At 42.5% G+C, this 22,685-nt stretch overlaps 1 protein-coding gene across 2 annotated transcripts in view; it reads right to left on the reverse strand.

Moving 5' to 3' along the window:
- Positions 1–7,934: 7,934 nt before the first annotated feature.
- SERINC5 (serine incorporator 5) overlaps positions 7,935–22,685 on the reverse strand; it is a 52,511-nt gene continuing 37,760 nt past the window's right edge. For both annotated transcript variants that reach the window (XM_030004258.2, XM_041120859.1), the window contains exons 8-12: positions 21,357–21,483; positions 19,665–19,731; positions 15,725–15,764; positions 14,906–15,053; positions 7,935–14,613 (exon numbers count right to left, since the gene is read on the reverse strand). In XM_030004258.2, the coding sequence (XP_029860118.1) occupies positions 14,466–14,613; positions 14,906–15,053; positions 15,725–15,764; positions 19,665–19,731; positions 21,357–21,483 (530 nt within the window). In that variant the 3' untranslated portion in view covers positions 7,935–14,465. The remainder of the gene's footprint in view (positions 14,614–14,905; positions 15,054–15,724; positions 15,765–19,664; positions 19,732–21,356; positions 21,484–22,685) is intronic.

Consider the following 22,685-nt stretch of genomic DNA (forward strand, 5'->3'; position numbering starts at 1 on the left):
TAGAGTGGGGCTTCACTTGTTTTCAAATTTGCCCTAAAATCTAGGGAACAGCATGTAATAGAGTGACACTGGCTTAAAACATTCTCAGGAGAAGTTTGAATCTATTGCCATTTTGGATTCCATATTAAACAGGGTGGGGATGAAAGCACGATTCTGCCTATCTGCAATGTGTCAAAAACAACAGGTTGCATCTGGGCATGAAGTGGTTGGGAACTGTCTGGCCATGCCAAGGGCTTTCTAGTACCTTTGCAGTCCTGCTAGGAAAAAGTTTTATCATCTTTAGGGCAGTTTAACTCCTTTGGACTTTGGCAGACCTCCTCTAAGAACTCTGTTAGACCTCCCTGCTCTCCTACTGCCAGAAAACTATGAGTAACACTACCACATCCTGTAAAAGCGTAAATGCTGACTGCAGGGCATAGTAGTCACATCTTATGACTTGCATGTGACTACAACAAAAAAAGACATGAAGATAAATGCAGAATCACCTATGGAGAGAAAATAATCCTAACTTTCACATACACAAAGCCAGGCTTTCACCTGCTGTCCCCACTCAGAGCCAAGCTATCTATCTCAGCAGGTACTACAGTCTTAGAAAAATGTCACCAAATTAAAAACTCAAACCACTGCATTAAGCGTTAGTAACCATTAGGAAAAGACGGGAGAACAAAAAGTAAAAAACATTATATCACAATGTACTCTATAATTTAAAGTATAGAAAGGTGTTGGATACTGTGTGCATTTCTACTGCAATATTCTTTTTCAAAATGGAACTAGGAAAGGAAGGGAGGACAAGCTCCACAGACAGCTGAAGGGAAGGATATTGCAGCCTATAGGAGAATAAAAAGGACAATGGCAAACAGTACTTCAGCCTGGGGGGGAGGAGGAGGGAGGAAATAACACACAGCATGGGAATACAGTGAGGTTTTTAAAAATCAGAAGTAGCTCTGAGAAAATGGATGGACAGCCATGGCTCTTTCCCAGCACAAGAATACAGGGGAAATGCTGAGTTAAATAATTATCAGCTGAGAGAAAAAAAAAAAAGAAAAAAAAAAAAAAGAGAGAAATAGTTTCCTGTTCTCAGTACAATAAAAATACCCTTAAGGTTTATGGTGCTACCAAAGGCTTGGGGTATGGGAAGAGTTTTCACCACAGGCTTGTCCACCATTGCCAAGGCTTCTGGGAGCAGCACGGCCCTGGGACCTGTCCTATGATTCTAGAAACCCACAGCAAAGACCACGACACAGGAGTATTCCTCTGGCATGGCGCTTCATCATGAAAGATCCTCCAGTTCCAGTCCTCCTTTCCCCTTGGCTTCACTAAACATAACTTCACCCACCAGATTTTCAACAGAGGATTGAAAGGCTACTTCAGAGCAACACAGAGGGCATTATCAAACTATGCTTAAAAGGTGTGAAAAACAGCCATCTTCTTCTAGCTGAACACAGGCTGAAACTGCAGTATCATTCATGAACAAGAACACAGACTGTGAAAAATGATCATGTCCAAAACAGGATTCTAATTAAAGTTTACAATTTATTACATGAATAGAGACAAGCAAACAGCGCTGGGTGCACCGGCAGCCTCTGCTCTACCAAGGCACACACTTCACTTCCAAAGTAATAAAAATATTATGTCAATCATTAGGTATTCAGTGGGAATACCACACTCCGTGGCATCCACAAAGCTCAGGGAAAGTAGAAAGGATGAATCAAACACTAAAACAACAGTTGGCTAAATTAATGATTGAGACCCAAATGCCTTGGACAAAATGTTTACCATTGGCACTTTTAAATATAAGAACGAAGCCACACAGTGAGACTGGATTATTACCATACGAAATGTTATATGGTATGCCTTATTCTCACGGGGTGCCTCTGGGGAATAATGTAGTTGAAGATAAAAATATCCGAGAATATATAATTACTATTGGGAAAAGATTAAAGGAACTAAGAGAGATTGGGATGTTGGCTCAAACACCACCTTTAGGATTTACAATTCATCAATTAAAACCGGGAGATAAGGTTCTAATAAAAACATGGAAGGAAGAAAACTTATCTCCCCTCTGGGAAGGACCTTTTCTTGTTTTATTAACTACAGAAACAGCTGTGAGAACTGCTGAAAAAGGATGGACGCACGTGTCGCGAATAAAAGGTCCAGTGAAGGAGTGGAAAATGAAATCTGAGCCAGGAGAAACTAAACTAACCATCAAATGAACTTGAAGAGGCCTTACAATTGACTGGTAGGGGTATATGTGTATCCTTACAGACTCCAGACCCAAGTGAATCCCAGCTCATTGGCTGAGGCCGTGAAAAGAACCATTGTCGTATGGGAGGAGTACCCCAACTGACGGCGCGGGACAGCAGAACCCCGAGTCGAGCTAGTTCTCAACTTTGTCCAATTTGTCGCCGGTGCAGTTTGTATCTTATTTGCCATTGTTATTACTGTGGGAAATATATAATCCATTATAACGGATCACAACAAGTATCTTTAGTGACCACACTATCTCCTTTTTGTATTAGATGTAGACGTATTAATCAATTAGAAATACTAACAAGAAAAAGATATTTTTGTTGTTGAACTAACAGGGTTGTAGTAATATAAGATAAATTGCTGTGGGAATTTTATTATGACTATTTCTATATAATATATACAAAACCTTTTAATTCCTACCAGGGAAAACAATAATGGGGATCATTTAAGCATTAAGATACCTATAAAAGACACTGAACTTTTGGAACATAGCACACAAATTGGACTAAGAGCTGACCCTATAATCCCTCGAGTGTTTAGGACAGACCACCTCTTAAGGAAGAGGGCAAGACCGGATAGGGAACTGGTGGTGCGGCTAAAAGGGTCTGCCAAGGGCTGCAACCCCCTCAGGGCTATGGCCGCCGACCACTGTGGCCCTTACTGGACCTCTTCTAGTTCTACTTGGGGTGAGTTCTTTGACCCTGGCTACTGAAAACAACTGCAGTCAATGTATAGTGACCACTAGAAGGGGACGAATAAGCTCCCTAACCTTAGTATATCATACTATCTATGACTGCAAGGGTCAGAAAATTGGAAGCTGCATTTATACCAAACCCAGTATGCTCTATGCAGAGAAGAAAACAGAACTGTATGCTATGATCCAAAGGAACTCCCTTATCAATATTGGGTCGAGATTAGAACAAATGATCAAAATGGGAGACTAATAGGATCAAGTAAAAAATTACTAATTTAACCATACCCGCCTGGGTATCCTTTGATGCATGTGATGCAATTGACGACGACCCAGACACAAATTGTGGGAGTGTAGAGTGGAGAAAATATTATTCAGAACAACCAAAGTATTTATGTCCAGGAGCCGGGCATTGCCAAATTAATGCAAACTACCGACGCTCTGAAACGGCAAGATATCAATCTGCCCACTTATGTGGCAGGAGGGGACTGGGGGGTGTGTGTTGGGCAACCCAAAACTGGGGATATGAAAGTCATTGTGGGAAATACAGGACTCCATAACCGCGGGGCCTGTAGATAAAAACTGCACCACCCGTAGCTGTAAGCCTGTCAACATAACTATTAAAAACCCAGAAAATTGGAAACAGAAACAAATAGTTTACCTTGGGCTTAAAATCTATGGGACAGGAGGGGACCCAGGCATTGTCCTGAATTTACAGATCAAAGAAAAGTCTAGAGAATCAATACAACATCGATTATTGTTTAACTCCTTTTATCATGAAATAGAGACAGGAGTAAAAATATGAAATTCCCACAGTTGCTAAAAATTTATTTGTAAACCTTGCAGAAAATATACTAGACTAATACATTTGGTTATACAAGGAATACAGATATCTGCTGTACCTGTTGATCCAGAATCTGGAAGAGAAAAGGCCAATTCCCTAATAATAATAAAAACAAAAGAAGATCCGAGATTGATACCAATTCAGCAAGTTAACTTAATCGTTAACACGATTGGAAATGAAAACATGAATCAATACCATAAAAAAGGAAATGGGGGATTGTGAAATATATTAACCTGATTCGTGTCAATATAAAACAATGATAGGGCTGCATGGTGAAATGTGACCCTCTCTGCATATGTAATCTTTAACCGTTTTGCTTGATCTTGTATAACCGTAGGCCTAAGAGAAGTAGGAGAGTATGTATATAGTTCTTGTTTCCTGCAAAAGCCATATAATAGTAGGGAATTACGAAAGTTGGAAATGAAATAAAATCAGACATCAAGTAGAAATTGAAAAATACTTTACATGGTCTCTTGGAAGTAGTGGAATCTTATAGTTGCAAAAGAATTTGCAAAGGTTTAAAGAAAAGGGGGGGGGATTGATATAGAGAACAAACTGCTTATTGCTTAATGATTGTCTCTCTGTAACTATACATACCAAGGACTGGTGTTTGTCAAGGATTAAGCCTGTCAGAGACTGGTACTTAGGAATGATGAGCAAGAAGGAACCAAGAGTGATCACAAGACTTAATTAAGTGTTCGAGGAATTTACAATCTTGTTAAGAAGACACAAGTAGAGGCCTTGCTTGAATAGATAAGGCCGGAAAAGATAAGAACTCCTGCCTTTTGTTCCCATCCTTGTAGATAAATTAGCTTAAACTAACCATATGGTGCTATACCACTAATGAGAACTTAGATAATAAGAACACTAACAAGCACTAAGGTATCAAAACATGTAAAGGACCATACTGCACAGAATCACCTGAGGAGGGTCAAATAACGGACAAGTGAGGAAGACTATGGAAAACCACCAGAGGACTCCTGAAGACCACCAGAGACCTTCAATGCGCCTGCGTAAAGGACATTTGCATATGCTAATAGTTTCCCGGAAAACTAATGAATATGTATAAACATTTCTCAGGAATCTAGTGAATATGTATGTAGAACCTGTACTTAACCTGCACAATTAGACCTGACGGGGTGTGCCTTGGTAGAGCAGAGGCTCCCGTGCACCCAGCGCTGTTTGCTTGCCTCTATTCATGTAATAAATTGTAAACTTTAATTAGAATCCTGTTTTGGACGTGATCATTTTTCACACAGACCATAAAGCAAATTTACATTGTCCTTATCATGCACTTGCATTTCACTGGATGCAGCCCCTTCTCCAACCAGAAATCCTCTCTGAATGGTTTGGGTGCAATCCAGGCAGAAGGCAGTTGCTTGTAGTATGCCCCCCCCGCACCCCCCCCCCCCCCCAGTGCACACCACGGCCGGGACCTGCAGTACATACATTTTGCACAAGTGGTCTCCCCACAGTGGATGCGACAGGCCTGGCCCACCCTGACCTGCCTGCAGCATGTGCTGGTCAAAGCATTGCAGCACACATGAGCTCCATCACAAAACATGACTGCAGCTGGTCCCCGACCCCTGCCAGCCTCTGAACCTCCGCCCAGCCCTCCTGCCTGCAGCCAGAGGCTCTGCTCCCCCTACAGCGGCTGGGAGGGAGCACGCTGGCTGCTTGCCACACCAGTTTGCCACCTTCGAGCTTGCCCATTTCCAGGCTCTCTATGCCACTGGAGGCTGTAAGATGAAATTCTGGCTCTGGCTCTAGCGCTGTCAAAGGTAATTGTATAAAGCTATGAGCTTCTGGCCTCCCCTGACAGAAAACATACTGGTTGGCTCAACTGGTAGCCACAGAAACCAGTCACAGCTCAGCCAACGAGAACTTTTATTTCAGAAGGTGCTGTTGGGAGCTTACAATGGGCTGCCGGAGCTCACTATGTCTGTAGTGTTGACACACCAACTGCTGGGTAGCCTGCAAGTCCAAGAACAGCAAGTCCAGCTGTTGCAAAGATTTGCTGCAAGGTCATAGTCTGGGCTTGGGAAACCTCCCGCCCCTCACATTCCCATCCAGAGCCTGTGCAGTCCCCTGGTGTAAGCCTTTGAACAAGCTCCTCTTGCACCACCACTTCTTTTTGGACTGTTGTGCAACGCAGGCATAGCTCCATGTGTGGCTTCTGGCAAGTAAAGATGCTGCAATCACACATCTTTAAAATCAAACATGTAGCTCGCTCTTGCCCCCACCGCCTGCGCAGCAGGGCTGCACTCAGCTGGAGCAGCAGCTGCAACTACTTTGGAGTTCAGAGTCCTGGGGCTCCTGCACCAAGGTCCAACGTCTCACCAAAGATTAACTCTTTCCTGTGTGCTACCAAGGCCACAACAAACACACTTCAAACGCTTCTGTTCCCTAAAGACCATGTCGTGGTTTGAAATGCCAGAAGAGAACATCCTGCCAGGATGCTGCAGGGTGGGGTGAAGGCAGGGGCCAGCAGATGGGTGGGAGGCTGCTGAGCAAAGGCGGTCAGCTCTCACAGACCACTGGCACCACTTGGGAACCGCTCTCTGCCTTGCACATCAGCAAAAACGTGTAGCCTCCCAGCAACGTGCATCAGAACTCTCTCGTGCACCAGAGCTGTAATAAATGGGTTAACTTTATTCATAAAATCTCACGTGGGGGTAGGGACATTACCACCCCACTTTGTACTCTGGCTCCCATAAGTCCATGCTTGAACGAAAAGCCCTTCTATTTTTGTCCTAGTTTTAATCCAGGGAAGGGGTATTACAATGCACCTAACCAATATTACTGTACTTATTGGAACTGTGTTACAATTGCAGAATATTACTGCTAACCTTAACTTTTAGTCCAGGTGTTTTAAATAAAATTATAGCTCTTGTTCAAAGCAAGATAGAATCAATCCAATTAATGATAATAAGACAACAATATAACAACTTAGATCTTACATACCAATCGGGAAGGAGAAAGAGACGTATTGAGATTTAACAGATGCCCCGTGTAAATAACAAAGCTTGCTTAAATGGTGCGTAAAGGTCACGGGAAAAGGGCAACGGCTATAACTTACTAGCTAAGGAGGGAAAAGAACAACAGCTATAACTTACTAGATAAGGAGGGAAAAGACAACAGCTGCAATTTGCCAGATAAGGGGATTAATTCTGCCAAGATTGTACTTCTCCACATCAAAGGACATTCTACATCAAAAGACACTCATCCTTGAGAAGATCGACCGAATCTGCCTGCACAAGTGAAGAAAGAAGAAGCTGGACAAGGCGGAGACTTACAAGAAAGGGGTGCATAAACTGTATATAAGGAATGTAACTATAACATAAAGTGCGAGCCGTTGGTAGAGTGCGGACTCCCCGGCCACCCAGCGCTGTTTTGCTCTCTCATCGCTTGCTAATAAATTCGATCTTTTTATTTAATACAAATTGGCTCCTCCAATTTGTCACGAGCCTCTATAACAAGAGCTGCACGGAGAATGGCAGCCGCCATTCGACCCTTTGAAACTTGGTCACCAGTTTCTCATAACCACAAGGAACCTGTGTCCTGGTGTGGGTCCGGTCGGCTCTGTGGCACAGGTGCAGCCTGTGCCAGCAGGCGGGCTGCAGCAGGACTCCACAACAGCCCAAACATGGACAGTGAGAAGCAAGAGACCGGGACCCATGGAGATGCAGAACTTTCCCTGGTGCAGATCTAGCTGTCAAATTCAGCAGCTTCCCACCCCACCATCTGGGCAAGTGAGAAAAAAAGATCAGAGATCCTTGTTTCAAACAACTGCATGGGCTTCAGTGCTATACTTGGCCTGGAAAATATTTTGTTTGCACCGTCAGAGGATCTGACACATCTCAGAGAGCTGGATTGTACACAGCAGAAGCCATGGACAAATCTCTGCAATCTGCCATCTTCTGAGATCATGCTCTGGAGGAATACAAAAATAACATAGACAGCGAATCCATGTAATACTCCATAGGCCAACATTTTTTTTGTTAAACAACATCCAAATGTAGTGAACCAAAAAGATCAACCAATTTACTTTTACTGGCTCTGTAACTGCTTAGCTCATATATTCGTATATTTTTAAAGTATCTCCTAGAATGAGTTGACTTTTCAACTTTTATATATCACAACAATTAATTTCAAATGTAAGAAAAACTTTATTGGTCCATTAAACATTGAATCTATAACAATACAATCACTCAGTATACAAAAGGAAGTGTCCATAAAAACCATTAACATGCTTTAAAAAGGCAAAGCTGTTGACTATTTTAAAATTAAGATCTTAACAATTCTGAAATCTTTACCAATCCTTAAAGTGTTACAGTTACTACAGATCACAACACTCGCAAAAAATGTTAAATAAACTAGCAAACCTCCACTTCACTGGGCTACAGCGTAATAAAATAGAACCACACATACACACCAAAAGTTCCCTTGAGATATTAAGAACCTTGAAAAAGACTAATTAAAAACCCCTCACCATTAAGAAAAAGTGTTTACATTTTGACTACTTTGCATCCAGTTTTCAAACATGGTATATATGAGACTGAACACCACTCACTGGTGGTAAACAAGAAGTAGACAGTGAACCCCTATGTTCCTAGTAAATATTTTCTCAGCTTGTATATGACAAGTTGAACAATTTTCTCTGAGAGTTAGTTCTCCTCACTTTAAGTTTGCATGGATGTCCAATGACACCTAAGCACCTGGACATGTATCAGTAAGAGGAAAAATAAAGCTACATTATGAGTAATGAGACATTATTTCCCCACAGCTTTCCAAAATTCGTCTTGGCTTCGCACTGAGGCTTCTTTGGCAAAAGCGCAGCTGCAGGGGTTGCACCCTGCAGCTCTGGTGAGCAAAAGCCCTGGAAGCTTTAAGCTGCTGGAGCGGTTTCAAAGCTGACAACTGTGGTTCTGAAGAAGTCTGTGCAAATGGCTGTACGCTACGGCACTGGAAGCTGTTGGAGACTGGCAGATGAGGGGAAGCCAGCGTGGCTTATATCTGAAATAAATTCCAACTTTTAAAAAATCACATTATTGAACAGGTATGGAATGAGTTGAAACCAGGTTTGAGAAAAAAACCAAAAAAACCCTGGATTTAAGGCCTGCTTGAAACCTACAGAGTTTCTTTGGGCATTAGAAAGCAGATGTCATGCCAGTCTCCCAAAGTTTCTACTTCAAACCCTGCACAGTGTGTCTGTATCCCCATCCTGGGGCACTTGGGCATTCTGCCATCAGGATGTTGAAAATGCAGAGACATACCAGTTCCCAAGCTATGCAGCCTGTTACAAGCACAAAAAGCCAAAGCTTTCTAAAGCGCTTGACCCCTGGCATTCCTCTTGTACAGTCACGTGAAACACTCAGTTCAAGCTACTGTTCACAAAACTGAAAACACGAAGTAAAATGTCATGGCACTGATTATGTGTTTTCCTCCCACGAGAACTTGTAGGCCACTTCAGAAAACAAAGAAGCAGTTTTCACAGAGGAAAACTGATCCATATAATAAACTGTGATCCTTGACTTTGCTTCAACACTGCAGGTTGTCCTGCTATAAAAAGGAAAGGATCAACAACAGCTGGCAAAGAAGTCTTTGCTAGTTTCTAGCACCAAAGACATCCCACTTGACAGGAAGCAGAATGGGAGTAAAGCAGGTTTACAATGCCTTCAAAAAACAAATCCAAGGAGAAATAGGCAAATAAAATGAGGAGATACAGCCCGCAAGCAAAAGACATTGCTTCTAAAGCCCAGAAGGAAAGATGAGAGCAAAATTTTAGCTGCAGATAATCTTGTTCATCTAGCCACACAGGTACAGTCTCGTGGTATTTTGCTTCATCAACTTGTTTAAGGAGAAAAGCCTAACAGTTTATAGCATAAAATCTTTATAGCATGTTTTAAAAGCAGTCAGTGGATTATTTTGTTACCAATGTCTTCAGAGATGCCCAGGATACTGTGGGCTGCTACCCAAAGTTCAAGCAGCACTGTCTTGAGTTCCCAAATTTTCCTGATCCATTGGTTAAAACCAGAGAACCGTTAAAATATAGCTTTTTCACAAGTGCAATGGTTGCTTCATTAATAGCAGTGTTCTAGCCCAGAAATGGCTGCACCAGTGGCTGATAAAGCAGTTATATGTGCATAGCTTATAATCTCAAAGCGCTTCTAGATTTGTAAAAAGGTGCTAAAACACAAAATAAATAAATAAATAGACATGCAGTGTTCACGATTCTGTGAGGGGATAAGCCCTCTCTCTGGACTACGCATACATCAGCAACACTGAATTACCCGTTTCAGACGAAAGTGGCCCAACCCAGCCAGGATTTACCAAATTAGCTGGGCAAGTACGAGCTTTTTGACCCTCATGGAAATGCTTGAAATACAAAGCTAAGAGTATCACAAACATGTAATAACTCTGATGTGTAATCACAGTGGAGTTCCTTACTTAGCATCCAGCTGCAAGGGCTGCCTGCACACTTTGAGGAACTAGGTGGTAAACAGCAAAGAAGCATATCCATCTGCTTTCCACACGTTCTTGGTAAGGTTTTATGGTCTCATTTGTTAGTCCAGCTATTTGGATTCAGAGACTTGCTCTCTGAGTCCGTCTCATTGATTTTAGTCCGAACAAGAACCAGTCACGATTGCAGCTCTTGGTTGCCTCCAGGAGAAAAACTAAAATTGTTCCAGTCTCAGATGACAGTGCAGCAGTGAGGTTCCAAATAACCTTTCTTATGATAGCAAATTTGAAAAAGTAGGAAAACACCAATAAAATTGTTTCACCTTCCCAGCAGAACTAGCTTCTTCCAACACGGTCTGTTCCTCCAAGAGTCCATTAAACGATAATATTAGATCAAATTCAAGTTTAACTAGAGGAAGCTTAGTACAGGACATGTTCTCCAGCCTTCCTGTCTTTGTAACAACAGCTTCCTCACTTCAAACAACCCAAAAATATTAGGAGCCAGAAATGCTGCACCGCTCACTTATGCCTGGGAACAAATTCAATGAACAATCGTGGCACGAGGCAGGACAGACACTGCACAGCTAACTGCCTCAAGCAGAGCAGCTACCTGCACTTTCAGGTATGGGGAGAGAAAGTTAACTGTTTACAGTTTGAATTTAAATGTAAGCAACAACTACTCATTTATTCACAAAATCATCAGGCTATTTGTAAGTTTTCCCAGTTCATCTTCCACTGCACAGGAATATCTGAATCAGTCTCACCCCCAGGGTTTGTCAAGCACAGATTATTTCGTCTTCCACATGCACTGTGGGTCTGGGTGTGTCTTGTACACACTGGTGTAACGTGCAAGGCAGCATCACCCAGTCACAGGCTCAGTTCAGGTTTTCCAGTTCCAGTGCCACCTGAATTATTAACTATCACAGCAGTAGGTATGAAGGCACTTCATAAAAAGGTTTCAAAAAACCCATTTGCATGAAATACTTGGAATCTATGAACTGGGCATTTCAATCCTTGACCCTAGCCAAGGATTTTACTAAGTAGTTGCACATGGAAGTTCACAGTACAGATTTTACAGTGAATGCTAAGGCTGTAACATTTGCCTGGCCAGCAGGAAGCCATGCCTCACTGAGGAACTAGAGACTTTGCACACTCAGGTGCTACCAGTTACTGATTCCTTTGAAAGGCCTGGAGATCCATAGCTGGATCTGGAGACACAGCATGGACACACAGGTCCTCAAAAGTTATTTTTGGGGTCTTTTCCCATAACGTTTGCTCAGAAGCAGACAAAGCAGTGTATTCAAGCACCGCCCCATCCCCACCCCTTGTATACCTGCAGATCTAGATGCTTAAGGTCAATAGTTGGTGGAAGGGAAGGATGAAGGAGCAACAAAGTGAGGCGAGTGCTGTGTAAGAAGAATGGGCTCACTGTGGACTTTCCTCTTACAACCCTGTTTCCTCTGTGCAAAATCTATTTCCTTTAATACAAACTATAAAAAAAATAAGCACAAGGAGGTGCAGGAAGTCCTCATGCAGGCTGATACTGCCTACATAAAATAAGTGTTTTCGTAAACAAATAAGAACATCCATTGGCCAAGATATGTATTAAGATCATCCACATTTGTCACTGGGATGCCTGCTACCAGAACCAGAGAGCAGTTACCATTCCCTGCCCTATAACTTGACATAATGCATGCCGCCTTCTGTAGAGCTCCTTGCCCAGATTGTTCTGTTATAAAAAACATTGCTAATTAAAAAAAAAAAAAGCTTGGTTTCTCATAGTACAACACATATGGCACCAGAAGGCAACTCCTGCGAGCCTCTATACTTTAGGGAACAGCATCTGCCAAGGGAGGAGCCAGAGCCTGGACTATCTCAGCTGCAGCTCACAGCTCTAGCACTGGATCAAGACTGTTTGTCAGAATAGCTGCTATGAGTTAGGTGGGACAACTGTTAGTCATCACCGCACAGCCCATAAGCTCTTATCTTAGAGATGGGACAGATAAAGCCTTCTAGATTGCGAATGCATTAAAAAAGGCCTTTTTCAACTGCAGAAGGATCTGCGTGGCTGGACTCCAAATGCAGGCAGAGACATACTGATGGGCCCCCATGCCAGCAGAGCTCCTGGTGAGATCAGAACCACCCAGCAGAAGCAAAAGAAAAAAACATGCCCCCCTCTCCAGAGCTATTTGTTGGTTTCCTAACTCAATGTCAAAGCTAAGCTTCAACTGCTTTTTTTCCCCCGAGGCACAAACAAGAAGAGCAGCAAGACAGTCACCTCTGGACAGACTCCCCCTTCCCTCAGATCTCATGACAGAGGTACTTTGAGGCTTCTAATCACTGGGATAGGTGGTGTAACTATACAGGACTGTAGACCTGTAGATTTCGTAAGAGTGCAGGGGGTTGGGAAGATTGCATCCCTAGCAAACTCCAAGCAGGACAGAAGCCCTAGGATACCATAGCAACAAGACAGCTAAAAGTGGTAATGAAAACAAGAGCAGAACTGAGATCTGTTACATTGGGATTACTCACCAGGTGTGCATTAGCCATCAATTATTGCAACAGAACAAATAAGGCATGCAAATATTTTGGCCATCTCATTGGCCATTATCTTGTGCTTTTCTTTGTTTTGCAGAAAGAATGGGTGAAGATTTAAGGCTCAATCATATTTCAAAAACAGCACTGCTAAATCGGTTGATTTTGTTTATATCCTGCATATTTCACATTGTATGTGTATATATATAGAGAGAGAGAGAAGACAAAACCTCTGGGACTAGCGTATGTCATTAAATCATCCCACTGGAATGTAGATAGCTATAGTGGGTTCAACCTTATTTAGCATTTACGGCATCTGAGCTGTTGTTCTACCACCAAATCGTCTGCTTAAAGCAAATAAAAATTACATGGTAGGATTTAACATTGTCAAGTCAGTCATTTGTACTAAGGCAGCTGCTGTTACATTTGTGTCTTCTGGTTTTGTTTTTCTGACTGCTTACCCCACTGCTTGGAATAGGAGTTCTCCAAAAGAAGTTTAGTCTCCATTAATGGATTGGTTGGCTAAGTCCCATCCCAACAGCAATACTAACATCAACAGAGGAGTATAAAAATATAGCAGTTAGAAAGAATACTTTCCGACCAACACACAGGCAGAAAAGGAAGATGACACACTATAGTCCTTTTCTGACCATCAATGCATTTAAAATATTATAAAATTAGTCATGGAAACAGAACTGAAGATCCTGGGAGATCTTTAGACACAAGTTGAAACAGCAGGGTAGAAAAGTAAATGAGCACTCCACTTTTAAATTTAACAGCAACTGGCAGTGCTCCTGTAATTAGCATTTTCTCAACAGCAAACATTCTGAATAAAGAATGTACCGTATCTTGAATCCCTGTGCAGTACACACAACTTGCAGTTTAAGTGAGCTGGCAAAGCAAAGGTAGACAAAATTCAGAGTTTAAGAATTTTTGTGTAGAAATCCCCTTCTGTTAACAATCAGACCAGATCTGAATTGCATAAAATATTCAGGTGCCTTTTAAAGTTATAACAGAATAAATACTCTATTATCATTGGTACATTCCTTTCTCAATCTAGGTATACAATAACTTAATATATTTAATATTTAGATAAACAATTTTTAGTAGATGCTTTGGCAGTTGAATTCTTACATATTCTCTATTTCTACAGAAGTATTTAGTTATGTTTTCGGAAAAAAATATCTGTATACTACTTACAAGAATTATATGCTGTACAAAACAGCAGTCCAAATCATCACTGCAAACTGTAAAAGAAACAGCTAATAAAAGAGTATAAAAAGGAATGCATATTTGCTAGAAGATACGCAACATTCACAGGAAGGAAGAAGATATATCTGCACCATGATTTTTTCTTTTCTTGCCAATGAAGCCAGAGAAAGATTGTCAGTTATTTGAAAAGCATTTCACTTATTCCAGTTTATGCAACAACTGTGTTTCCTACACTCCACACATCAGCATTACAAACTTTTGGGACAGATTTGTTCCCTTGGGCAATGCTTGTTCATGACAATTAAAAAAGGGTAAAAAAAGTCTTCAATCATTTGTTTAGTCTGACTAAAAAGTTACTAACTGGTACATTAGGATAAGTGAGCAATAGGTGTTTCCTCCTTGCAAAATGACTGGTATTTTATTTGTAATGAAAAAAAAAAAGATAAAAACACAGAAGGATCTTCTGAGTGTTCACACTGAGAACTCTCTGGTTGGGCAACAGAGTGGAGCAATGAGAGTCCATAAATACAGACAGACACAAACCCAGCAGGAGACCATCTTAATCCAGAAGATGGACCAGGTTCCGGTGAAGAATTTTTCAATCTGAGCACTTTCATAACTGTTAAGGAAAAAAAAAAAAAAGAAGCAATAAACTCACTATTCATATCTCTGACTGCAGTATCCTTTGTTTTTCCAAGTGGGTCACTGACTTCAACTAGGTTAACCCAGACACGAAGCAGGGGACAGCAGCCCTTTATAGAGCAAGATCTTGCTCAAGAATCGCCCGGGAAGGACTTGTAACACCTCTTCCAGCTTCTTAAGGAAAGAAGACACACTAATGGCAGAAGTTCCCATTCACATCTCCCCTCTCAATGCAGAGACATTACTCAGCTTTAAAGAAATATACTTACTGGAACCAATGAGTTACTGTCATCATCACATAGAGCGAAGCCAAGAAGAAAACAAAGTGGAAGTAGGCATAACTGTACACCGTGCTTTTCTTCTCATCATAAATCACAGTCTGGCCTCCCCTTTTTTCAATGTGGTCTTCAGCATCAGCTGTATGAGACAGGAAACAAGAAAGCATTTGCAAATTTAGTAAGAACTGAAAACGGCAGCTGACTTCGCGAAGAACACAGCAAACACCTATGGTGTGATTTAGAAAAGTGTGATACAGAGCAACACTTGAACACTTCCTTGCCCTCAGGGCATGGGCCTAAGCCTTTAGTAAAAGAAATTCGACTGCCACTGAAATCTTGCCTTGTATCAGCTTCCTGGCCTACTGGCTGGTTTTTGAGCATTTGTGTCATTTAAATTGCTCTACCTGTACGATACTCTTCTGGCAAGCCCAAGCTGATAACCCTGATTGTACCAGGTCTGCAAACAGGACACTCCCTTCCTAACTCACTCCTGAACTGCAGTCCCTGCAGAGCTGCTGAGCCAAAATTCCAGCCATCACACCCATAAGCATGCAAAGAGCAGAGATTACTTTTTCTATGTTGCAGGAATGGAATGTCTTGTAAGAAATTATTAACTAGCTTGTTGTTTTAAAATGGTATTGTTACATCCCTTGCATCCTTCCCTAGCCTAACTTTGAGCACTTCAGCTGCTTCAGTTCAATATGCTACAGAACAATGATACAAGCAGCTCTCCACAGCTGTGTTCTTACTGTCTTGGCTTTAGTCTGAAAGCCACAAGTCAGGTAAATTGTGCAGTGAAAATGTAATTACCATCTCCGTCAGGCACACAGCAAAAGCAGCAACGAGCTACCTGTGGAACAGAAAACAGGAAGGGTAAGAGTCTGTGCTACAGCAAAGAAGCAGAACAGTTGGTGAAGGAAGGTCTGTTATGTCTACGCTACAGACACTAATTTAGAAAAGTCTGGTTTGTATTTCCAACCAGCACAAAACTCAAATTAGGATTAGCCAAGTAGTTAATAACAGAGCAGTTTCTAAGCTTCGGAAAAACCTACTCAGTAAGATTTGGATCAAATTAACCATTCTCTAAGAATTACTCTACCCATTTCACATAACTCAAGGTCAAACACTGGTGCAAATAATTATAACAAAATGGTGGAAAAGCTACAGTAAAGCAGTTGCACATTAGTAGTTCAGAGGGGATTCACCTCTTCAGACTTGCATCTAAGTGCTTTTTAAATAAAAAATTTCTCTACTGAAATGAAAGTATGAGGAACTTTTAAAACCCTGCTGCATGAGTTGGCAATCACAACTGCAGAAGCAAAGTCAGAAATCTACTTATCTTTGCAAGATTTTGCTGAAATGGAGCCAGAATGAGTACAAGCAGAATGAGTGAAAGCAGAAAGCTGGCTTTACTGCTTTATTTAAATGAAGATTTTTTTTTTTTTAACTGATGGAAAAAGGGAAGTTGAAATTGACTCTTTGTGTTGAGTGGTAATGTAAATGTGAAAAGGGTGCTAATCACCTAATAAATATATAAGTAAGTGCATTTTCTGCACCAGACCACAGTACAAGTCAGCACTTTCTGTAGTGCATCACCAATGTTTTTTGTTCTGATAAAATCCTACTCTGGGATTTATTTTGGTTGTGGTCTGATGAAGACAATGAACCCTGTTAGGAAAATTCCCTTCCCTAACTGTTACATCAAGCAGTCTTTATAGCATGAAAGTCTATTAACTGTGTTAAAATATATTAGTTCACAGTATACACTGCAATGTAATGAAGCAGTGGAGTTTTACTGGAGACTTTGGTATTGTTCATCCTTAAGTCAAACAAACTAAAGGACAGCCTGGCCCTGGAAATAAGGACTTTGCTTCTTGGGAGCTTAGAGCTGTCCATAAAGGTTAAAAGATACCCCTGGACAACCAAGATAGTGCCAGCATCCTAGCCCCTCTAACACATCTTTGAAACCCTCCCAGCATCATAGGTAAGTAACTATTGCAAGACTGACTCCAGGGACATCTGGATCAAGAGGCAAGCAGCAAGAGCACTGCAGAAATATAGTAGCTCTGCAAAGTTTTACTATGACTAGTAATCGGTGGTGTGGGTGTTAGTTGAATCATGCTATACTTGAATGCTTGAAGGGTATAAGGACCCTGTGTAAAACCACATTTGGGGTACCCCAATTTGGCTGGGACACCTCATGCGCACGAATAAATATTTACCCTTGTAATTCTATACTTTGTGTGCTAGACTCTCTCCTCGGTCAGCATAGGCCAGTTGCAAGTTTTCCTAATACCCGCAAAAATCAGATAGTTAGCCCTGCACATCCATGGTTACATGTACTCACTGTGTTCATAAACTCATGAAAAGCCAAAAAGCATATTCTTTTTTAACAGACTGGCTAACAGTTCAAATAAAACCCTTATTCCATATCTCTTTCTACTGCTGTGCCAAGCCTCACCTACAGTGCCAGCCTGAGCTCCCCTTGGGCCACACTCACAGTCTGAAGCAAGTGCTGTGTTCCCTCAAACTTTTTAATCAGTTGCAATTAAGTCCTTGCACACACAGATGAAACTAGCAACGCTGGCAGACATACCGCTAGCTCCTCGTAACACTCAGTTGTCTCCCGCACAGACGCCAACAGACCCTCTGTACACCACAAGCGACTGCAGAGCTACGTTCACGCTCCTGGCCAGGAGACAAAGGCCCTTTGCCACAGGGAAGGCAATCAGAGCGCAATTAGTTGCTCTTCACCAGGCACTTCTTTATCCTTACATCCAGCAGCTCTCGAACCGCTCTTTAAAACCAAACGGTCTGGAAGTAATCCTGTCCGCAAGCACTGCGGCAGACGAGCCGGACCTTCCCAGTGAGGGGGCCACATCCAGCCTCCGCGCCACCGTGCCAGCCGCCCCCAAGCTGCCCGCTGCTCCCGCCGCAGGGCCCACCGCAGCCCCAAGCCCTTTGCACGAGACCTCCCTCTACGGCGCAGGCCGGCGGGCACGAAGGGCGCCTGCTCCCTCTCCGGTGCCCCCCGCCCCGGCCTGCGCCTCCTCAGCACAGGGCGGGAAGGCACGGGTCCCACCGGCTCTGCCTGAGGAGGGCCCGGCCACGTCCCGGTGCCCGATGCTGAGCCCGCTGGCAGGCTGCCCGCCTGCGAGGGCTGGGGCCGGTGCGAGGAGCCACCGGGTGCTTAGCTCCTCAGCGCTGGGCCCGGCGCCCCATCCAGTCGCACCGTCCTGCCAGAGCGAAGCTCCTCGGGCACAGACATGCTCCTGATAGGATATTTCCGTACATTCTCTATGGTATGTCTAAATATTTTGCACCAGCCGTGGAAACTGGTTGGCTGCTAGGTGACTGTAAAAGTGAGATTTTTTAAATAATTATTAGACACCTTATACTAACACTATGATGGAAACAATAGACAAAAGTATAGCCAAGCAATTAACTAGCAGAGGTAGTTACTCATACGTTTTGCAGTTCTTTGCTCTTATGGCTAGGTGTTCCTGTACGCTAAGTGAGAACAATGTTGAAGCCGACCACGTGTGATTGAAACTGCGTTAAGCTTCAAGATCAAAGAACAAGGACAAGAATAAAGACTTCAAGCACAGCCAACGAGAACCTCAAATGGGTCGGTGGGCACAAAACCAGCCCTTCAACTCAAATGGATCCTTCATTGCGCATGATCGGATGTAGGCAGTACTATGATAATCAGTTATAATAATTTTATGTATATGTATACTAATCTGATTAATATGCAATTAGTTATTCTATATAACCTGTTTGTGCTAAAGCTGTGGTATGCACGCTAGGTGGAACTATCCCCCATGCATCCAGCGCTGCAATAAAGAATGTCTGCTTTCTAAAACTCCAAAATGAGTCTTAGAGAGTTTCTTCGACCAGCTTTTCAGTATCACTCCCACAGTGAAACGCGTTTTGCGTCCCCATGCCCAGCTACTGCAAACACCAAGTGCCTCAGCAGATACTTCTGTGGTTTTGGATTCTCACAAACACACTGACTGAAGACTTGAAAAATAGAAGTTAAAGCTGCAAGTAACACCAATGGAGAGACAGCTAGGGATGGAGATTCACCCTCCAAACACACAGATACATTTGAAGCGCAACACTAGAAAGCCTAAGCAAGGGGTAACTGTTACTTAGCAAAAACCCGCTCACTTCCCAGTGCTTCTGGGTGTTCTCAGCATAAGAAGGCCAAAGAAATAGGCAGGTTGAATGAAGAAACCTGTACTGGTGAAACAGGGACAAGAAATATAATCTGAGTAAGATATAATTACAGGCAAAAAGAAAGGAAGTACTTATGCGTGGAAATAAAAATAAGAGATAGGAGCTTGGGATCATAGTCAGTTACTATGAGAACAAAGGCAACCAGGACTGCAAATGTTCAAGAACTCCTCCACTTCTTTTTCTGATAGCTTCCCAGCAGACTTTTCCTTCACATGAGAGGACATGAGCTTGTATGGAGCACAACAAGATTTACAGGAAGTCTGCAGGACATTAAATAAACTGCAAAAGCAGCAAATTATTTCAGTACATAAAGGCACCTCCACAGAACAAGCAAGAGCTGCAGAAGGGCCAATGTGGACAAGTGTTCTGTTGATTCCATACCCAGAAGCACATACAAACAAGCTTCTGTTTTCACCTAATTACAGATTACTTAGCCATGAAAACAGCAGCAAGAAAAGCACATGAGGAAGTCTGCACAGAAATCCTGTGGAAGGAAGCAAGAACTCACTTCAGTTTCAGGTGTTGCATATATTCCCCTCAGTGCCTCTGAGCTTGCACGTGTTGTTGAGGTCAAACTAGGAGCAAAAGAAGATAACGTCAAAACCCTTGGCATAAGTATAAGCCCAACAGAATGATTTTTCAACACCACAACAAACATAGTCTATTCCCATGTCTAAGCTAAGCATTTGCCTGGATATAGGCATATATCAAGCACTAAGCATGTGAAACGTTTGTTCTGCGCAAGTATAACCAGTCTGACAGCCAGCCACTGGCCAACTCAGGCTGAATCATGAGCTTAAAAGTAGGTCACTCCTGAAAGGTGGTGAATTCATCACCATCAGACAGCAGCAAAGAGCTAAGCGCTCCAATTTGCAATTCAGAAGAGATCTCCCCTGCTGTGCACAACCAATGCTTTTATATTAACTTCACAGCCATCACTTAGGCTCAGCATTTCTGCAAAGGCTTTGCCAGTGAAGTTACACCGACCGCTATTGTCAGTGTACCAGTTGCTGGAAATCACTTTCTTGCATGACTGCAGTTGTCTGGGGGGGGAATCCTGCCTGTTTTCTTCTGATTAGAATAATTTCTTGCCCAGTCTTCCCCTTTCAGGATGTGTAATGCAAACTTCCCATTACCCGCTGGGAGATGTGTGTTAATGCTTTGCTGTACACACTGAGCCTTAGTAAGCAATACTTCAAAACATTCCCCTTGAAGGCCTTCTTTCTACCCAGCTACATGGTGCACTTCCCCGGCAGGCTACGTGAAGGTTGTCTGCATTCCCAAAACACCTTCCTGGTGCACTGTAAACACTGTTCTAATGTGAACTAGATCCATGACACATGATATTCATACATTTGATACCAGAATTATAAGGAACACATATGCATATTTGATAGCAGAAGAGTAGCTGTGCTACCTCTTCAGAAAATCTCTCATTTTCACTTCAAAATTATAATGGAGTTTCACTATGTGAATTTTGAAGTGGACTGATTCAGAAGCAGAACATGCTCAAACAGGTGCAGCACACAGGCAGTGCTGTCTCCTGGCAACCGGCACAGCCAAAACATCACCTCTCAATCATCAGCAACTCACCCCCCCGCCCTGTCCCAGAGCATGACTTAATTTATTGATGTAGGCTGCAATAATACAAGGTGAGCATCACAAATATATAGGCACAGACTTTTTTAGAGCAGGAGATCGCTGGCAAATCCTGATGGCAGTACTGTCCTCATTGCTTGTTCAAAGGAAGCCCTAAACCCTCCCAGTTTTGTTTGTTTTAAAGACCCTCGAAGAACAGTCACAGCCTCTGCCAGGAGGCTACAGAAATTTCAGATACTTTTTTTAGATGGACATAACTGCATAGAGTTTTTCTTATAGAAAGAGTAAATACAGAATCAAAGCACCCTGAGACTGTTTGGGATCACGCACAGCTGGAAATTCCTTCCTCTCCACCTCTAGATGTAAATTGCTTCATCTGGTTTTAATGAAATATATTAGTTTCAAAAGTTGTATTATCTTGTTGAACATTTTTGGCTAAAACATCTAACCATTCTGAAACTGAGGAGAATGTGAACCTTTCAGCTCAGTTCTATGCTACTTCTCCCCATTACTCTGTCTGCATGAGACCTGCTATAAGCCTTCACTAATTGGACCATAACATTGGATTTACAGTGAGGTAACTGCAAACCCCCAGACTTACCAAGAATATAAAATGCAGCCAAACAAAATGGTAGTACCCAGGCCAGTAACCAGGTTTTCATCTCTGTGCAGGCCTTGACTAAATTCAGGTACACAGATTGTGATGTTCTGATTGTTTTCATCCAGGACTTCACAAAACAAAACAAAAAGAACAGTTAGCAAAGCTCATTTCACTGTATTTCAAAGCAGTCTTCAGACCGAAGGCTTTCAGCGAAATATTTTTATTACTTCAGACACTGGGTAGGTACATTTCAGTTGTTTCTATCTATCTTTTAAAAAGATCATACAGAAAAAATTCTGTAAATCTGACCTGGCAGATTCTGTGTTTCAGGCAAAACAAAAATGCAACTTAGCAGAGTACTAAAATTTCTTGCTTGACAAGAGCGGACAAACAAGGAAAAAGATTGTTTGGTGAACTAAGAAATAAGAAGTTGGAAGTTTACCAACACTTCACCTGAGACTACAGAGCCATATAAGACCGAGATAGTACAGACCTGACACCATAAATTTCTTTGACAGCAGGGGCGCCTGGAGGACAACCATGAAATTCATACTCAGTGAAAAACAGGTGGTGTGTAGTTGCCCTGTTCTCAGGCTGATACACGGAAGACGAAAGAAAAGGAGATGCAGTTACAGGCAAGATTTTATCTTAACGTCTAAGCAAATCCTACTTCTAGGTCCCTGAAATGAAACCAATTCCATTCTTGATGTTCCAAGATACATCTGGCTTTTTGGTGTCTGCTTGGAGTCAAGGCAAGGCAGACTAGTAGCCTGCAGCATCACCCTAAAGCAAGAGATTACAGCTGCACCTTATCTCAAATCAAGAGCTTTTTGAGCCAATGCTGTTTAAGACAAACTGTGTTCCTATCTCCTCTTTCCCTCCAGCAGGCACACTGCATCCCCATTGGGACAGCACAACTGTTTGTAGGGGCAGAGGGCAAAATGCTCCAAAGGCTACAACCCGGGTTAAAAATAAACTCAAAGTCAGTCCCCTGACCTGGCGGGGAAGGACTTTGCATGGTCCTGCAGGGCTGCACAAACAGCAGCACACAGCAGGGACAATGTGGAGGTGGGAGTAAAAGAAGGGACGACAAGCCTTTATGGAACACCTTGGCCAGAGATGTGCAGAATCCCCCACCTACATCCATCAGGGACACTTCTGCAGCAAGACAGGCCCACTGTTTGGCAGGCCTTTTAGCTAAGTCTGGCACCAAAAAGCTAAGGCACACTGATAAGCACAGGTTCAACAGACATTAGCTTTTGTTTGCCAGTTCCTTCTGAAGACATTTGCAACTCTGCTTTTTGAGTGTTGCAAATAAATACTTGCGGC

This window comes from Aquila chrysaetos, chromosome Z (genome assembly GCF_900496995.4).
Source record: "Aquila chrysaetos chrysaetos chromosome Z, bAquChr1.4, whole genome shotgun sequence".
Classification (NCBI taxonomy): domain Eukaryota; kingdom Metazoa; phylum Chordata; class Aves; order Accipitriformes; family Accipitridae; genus Aquila; species Aquila chrysaetos.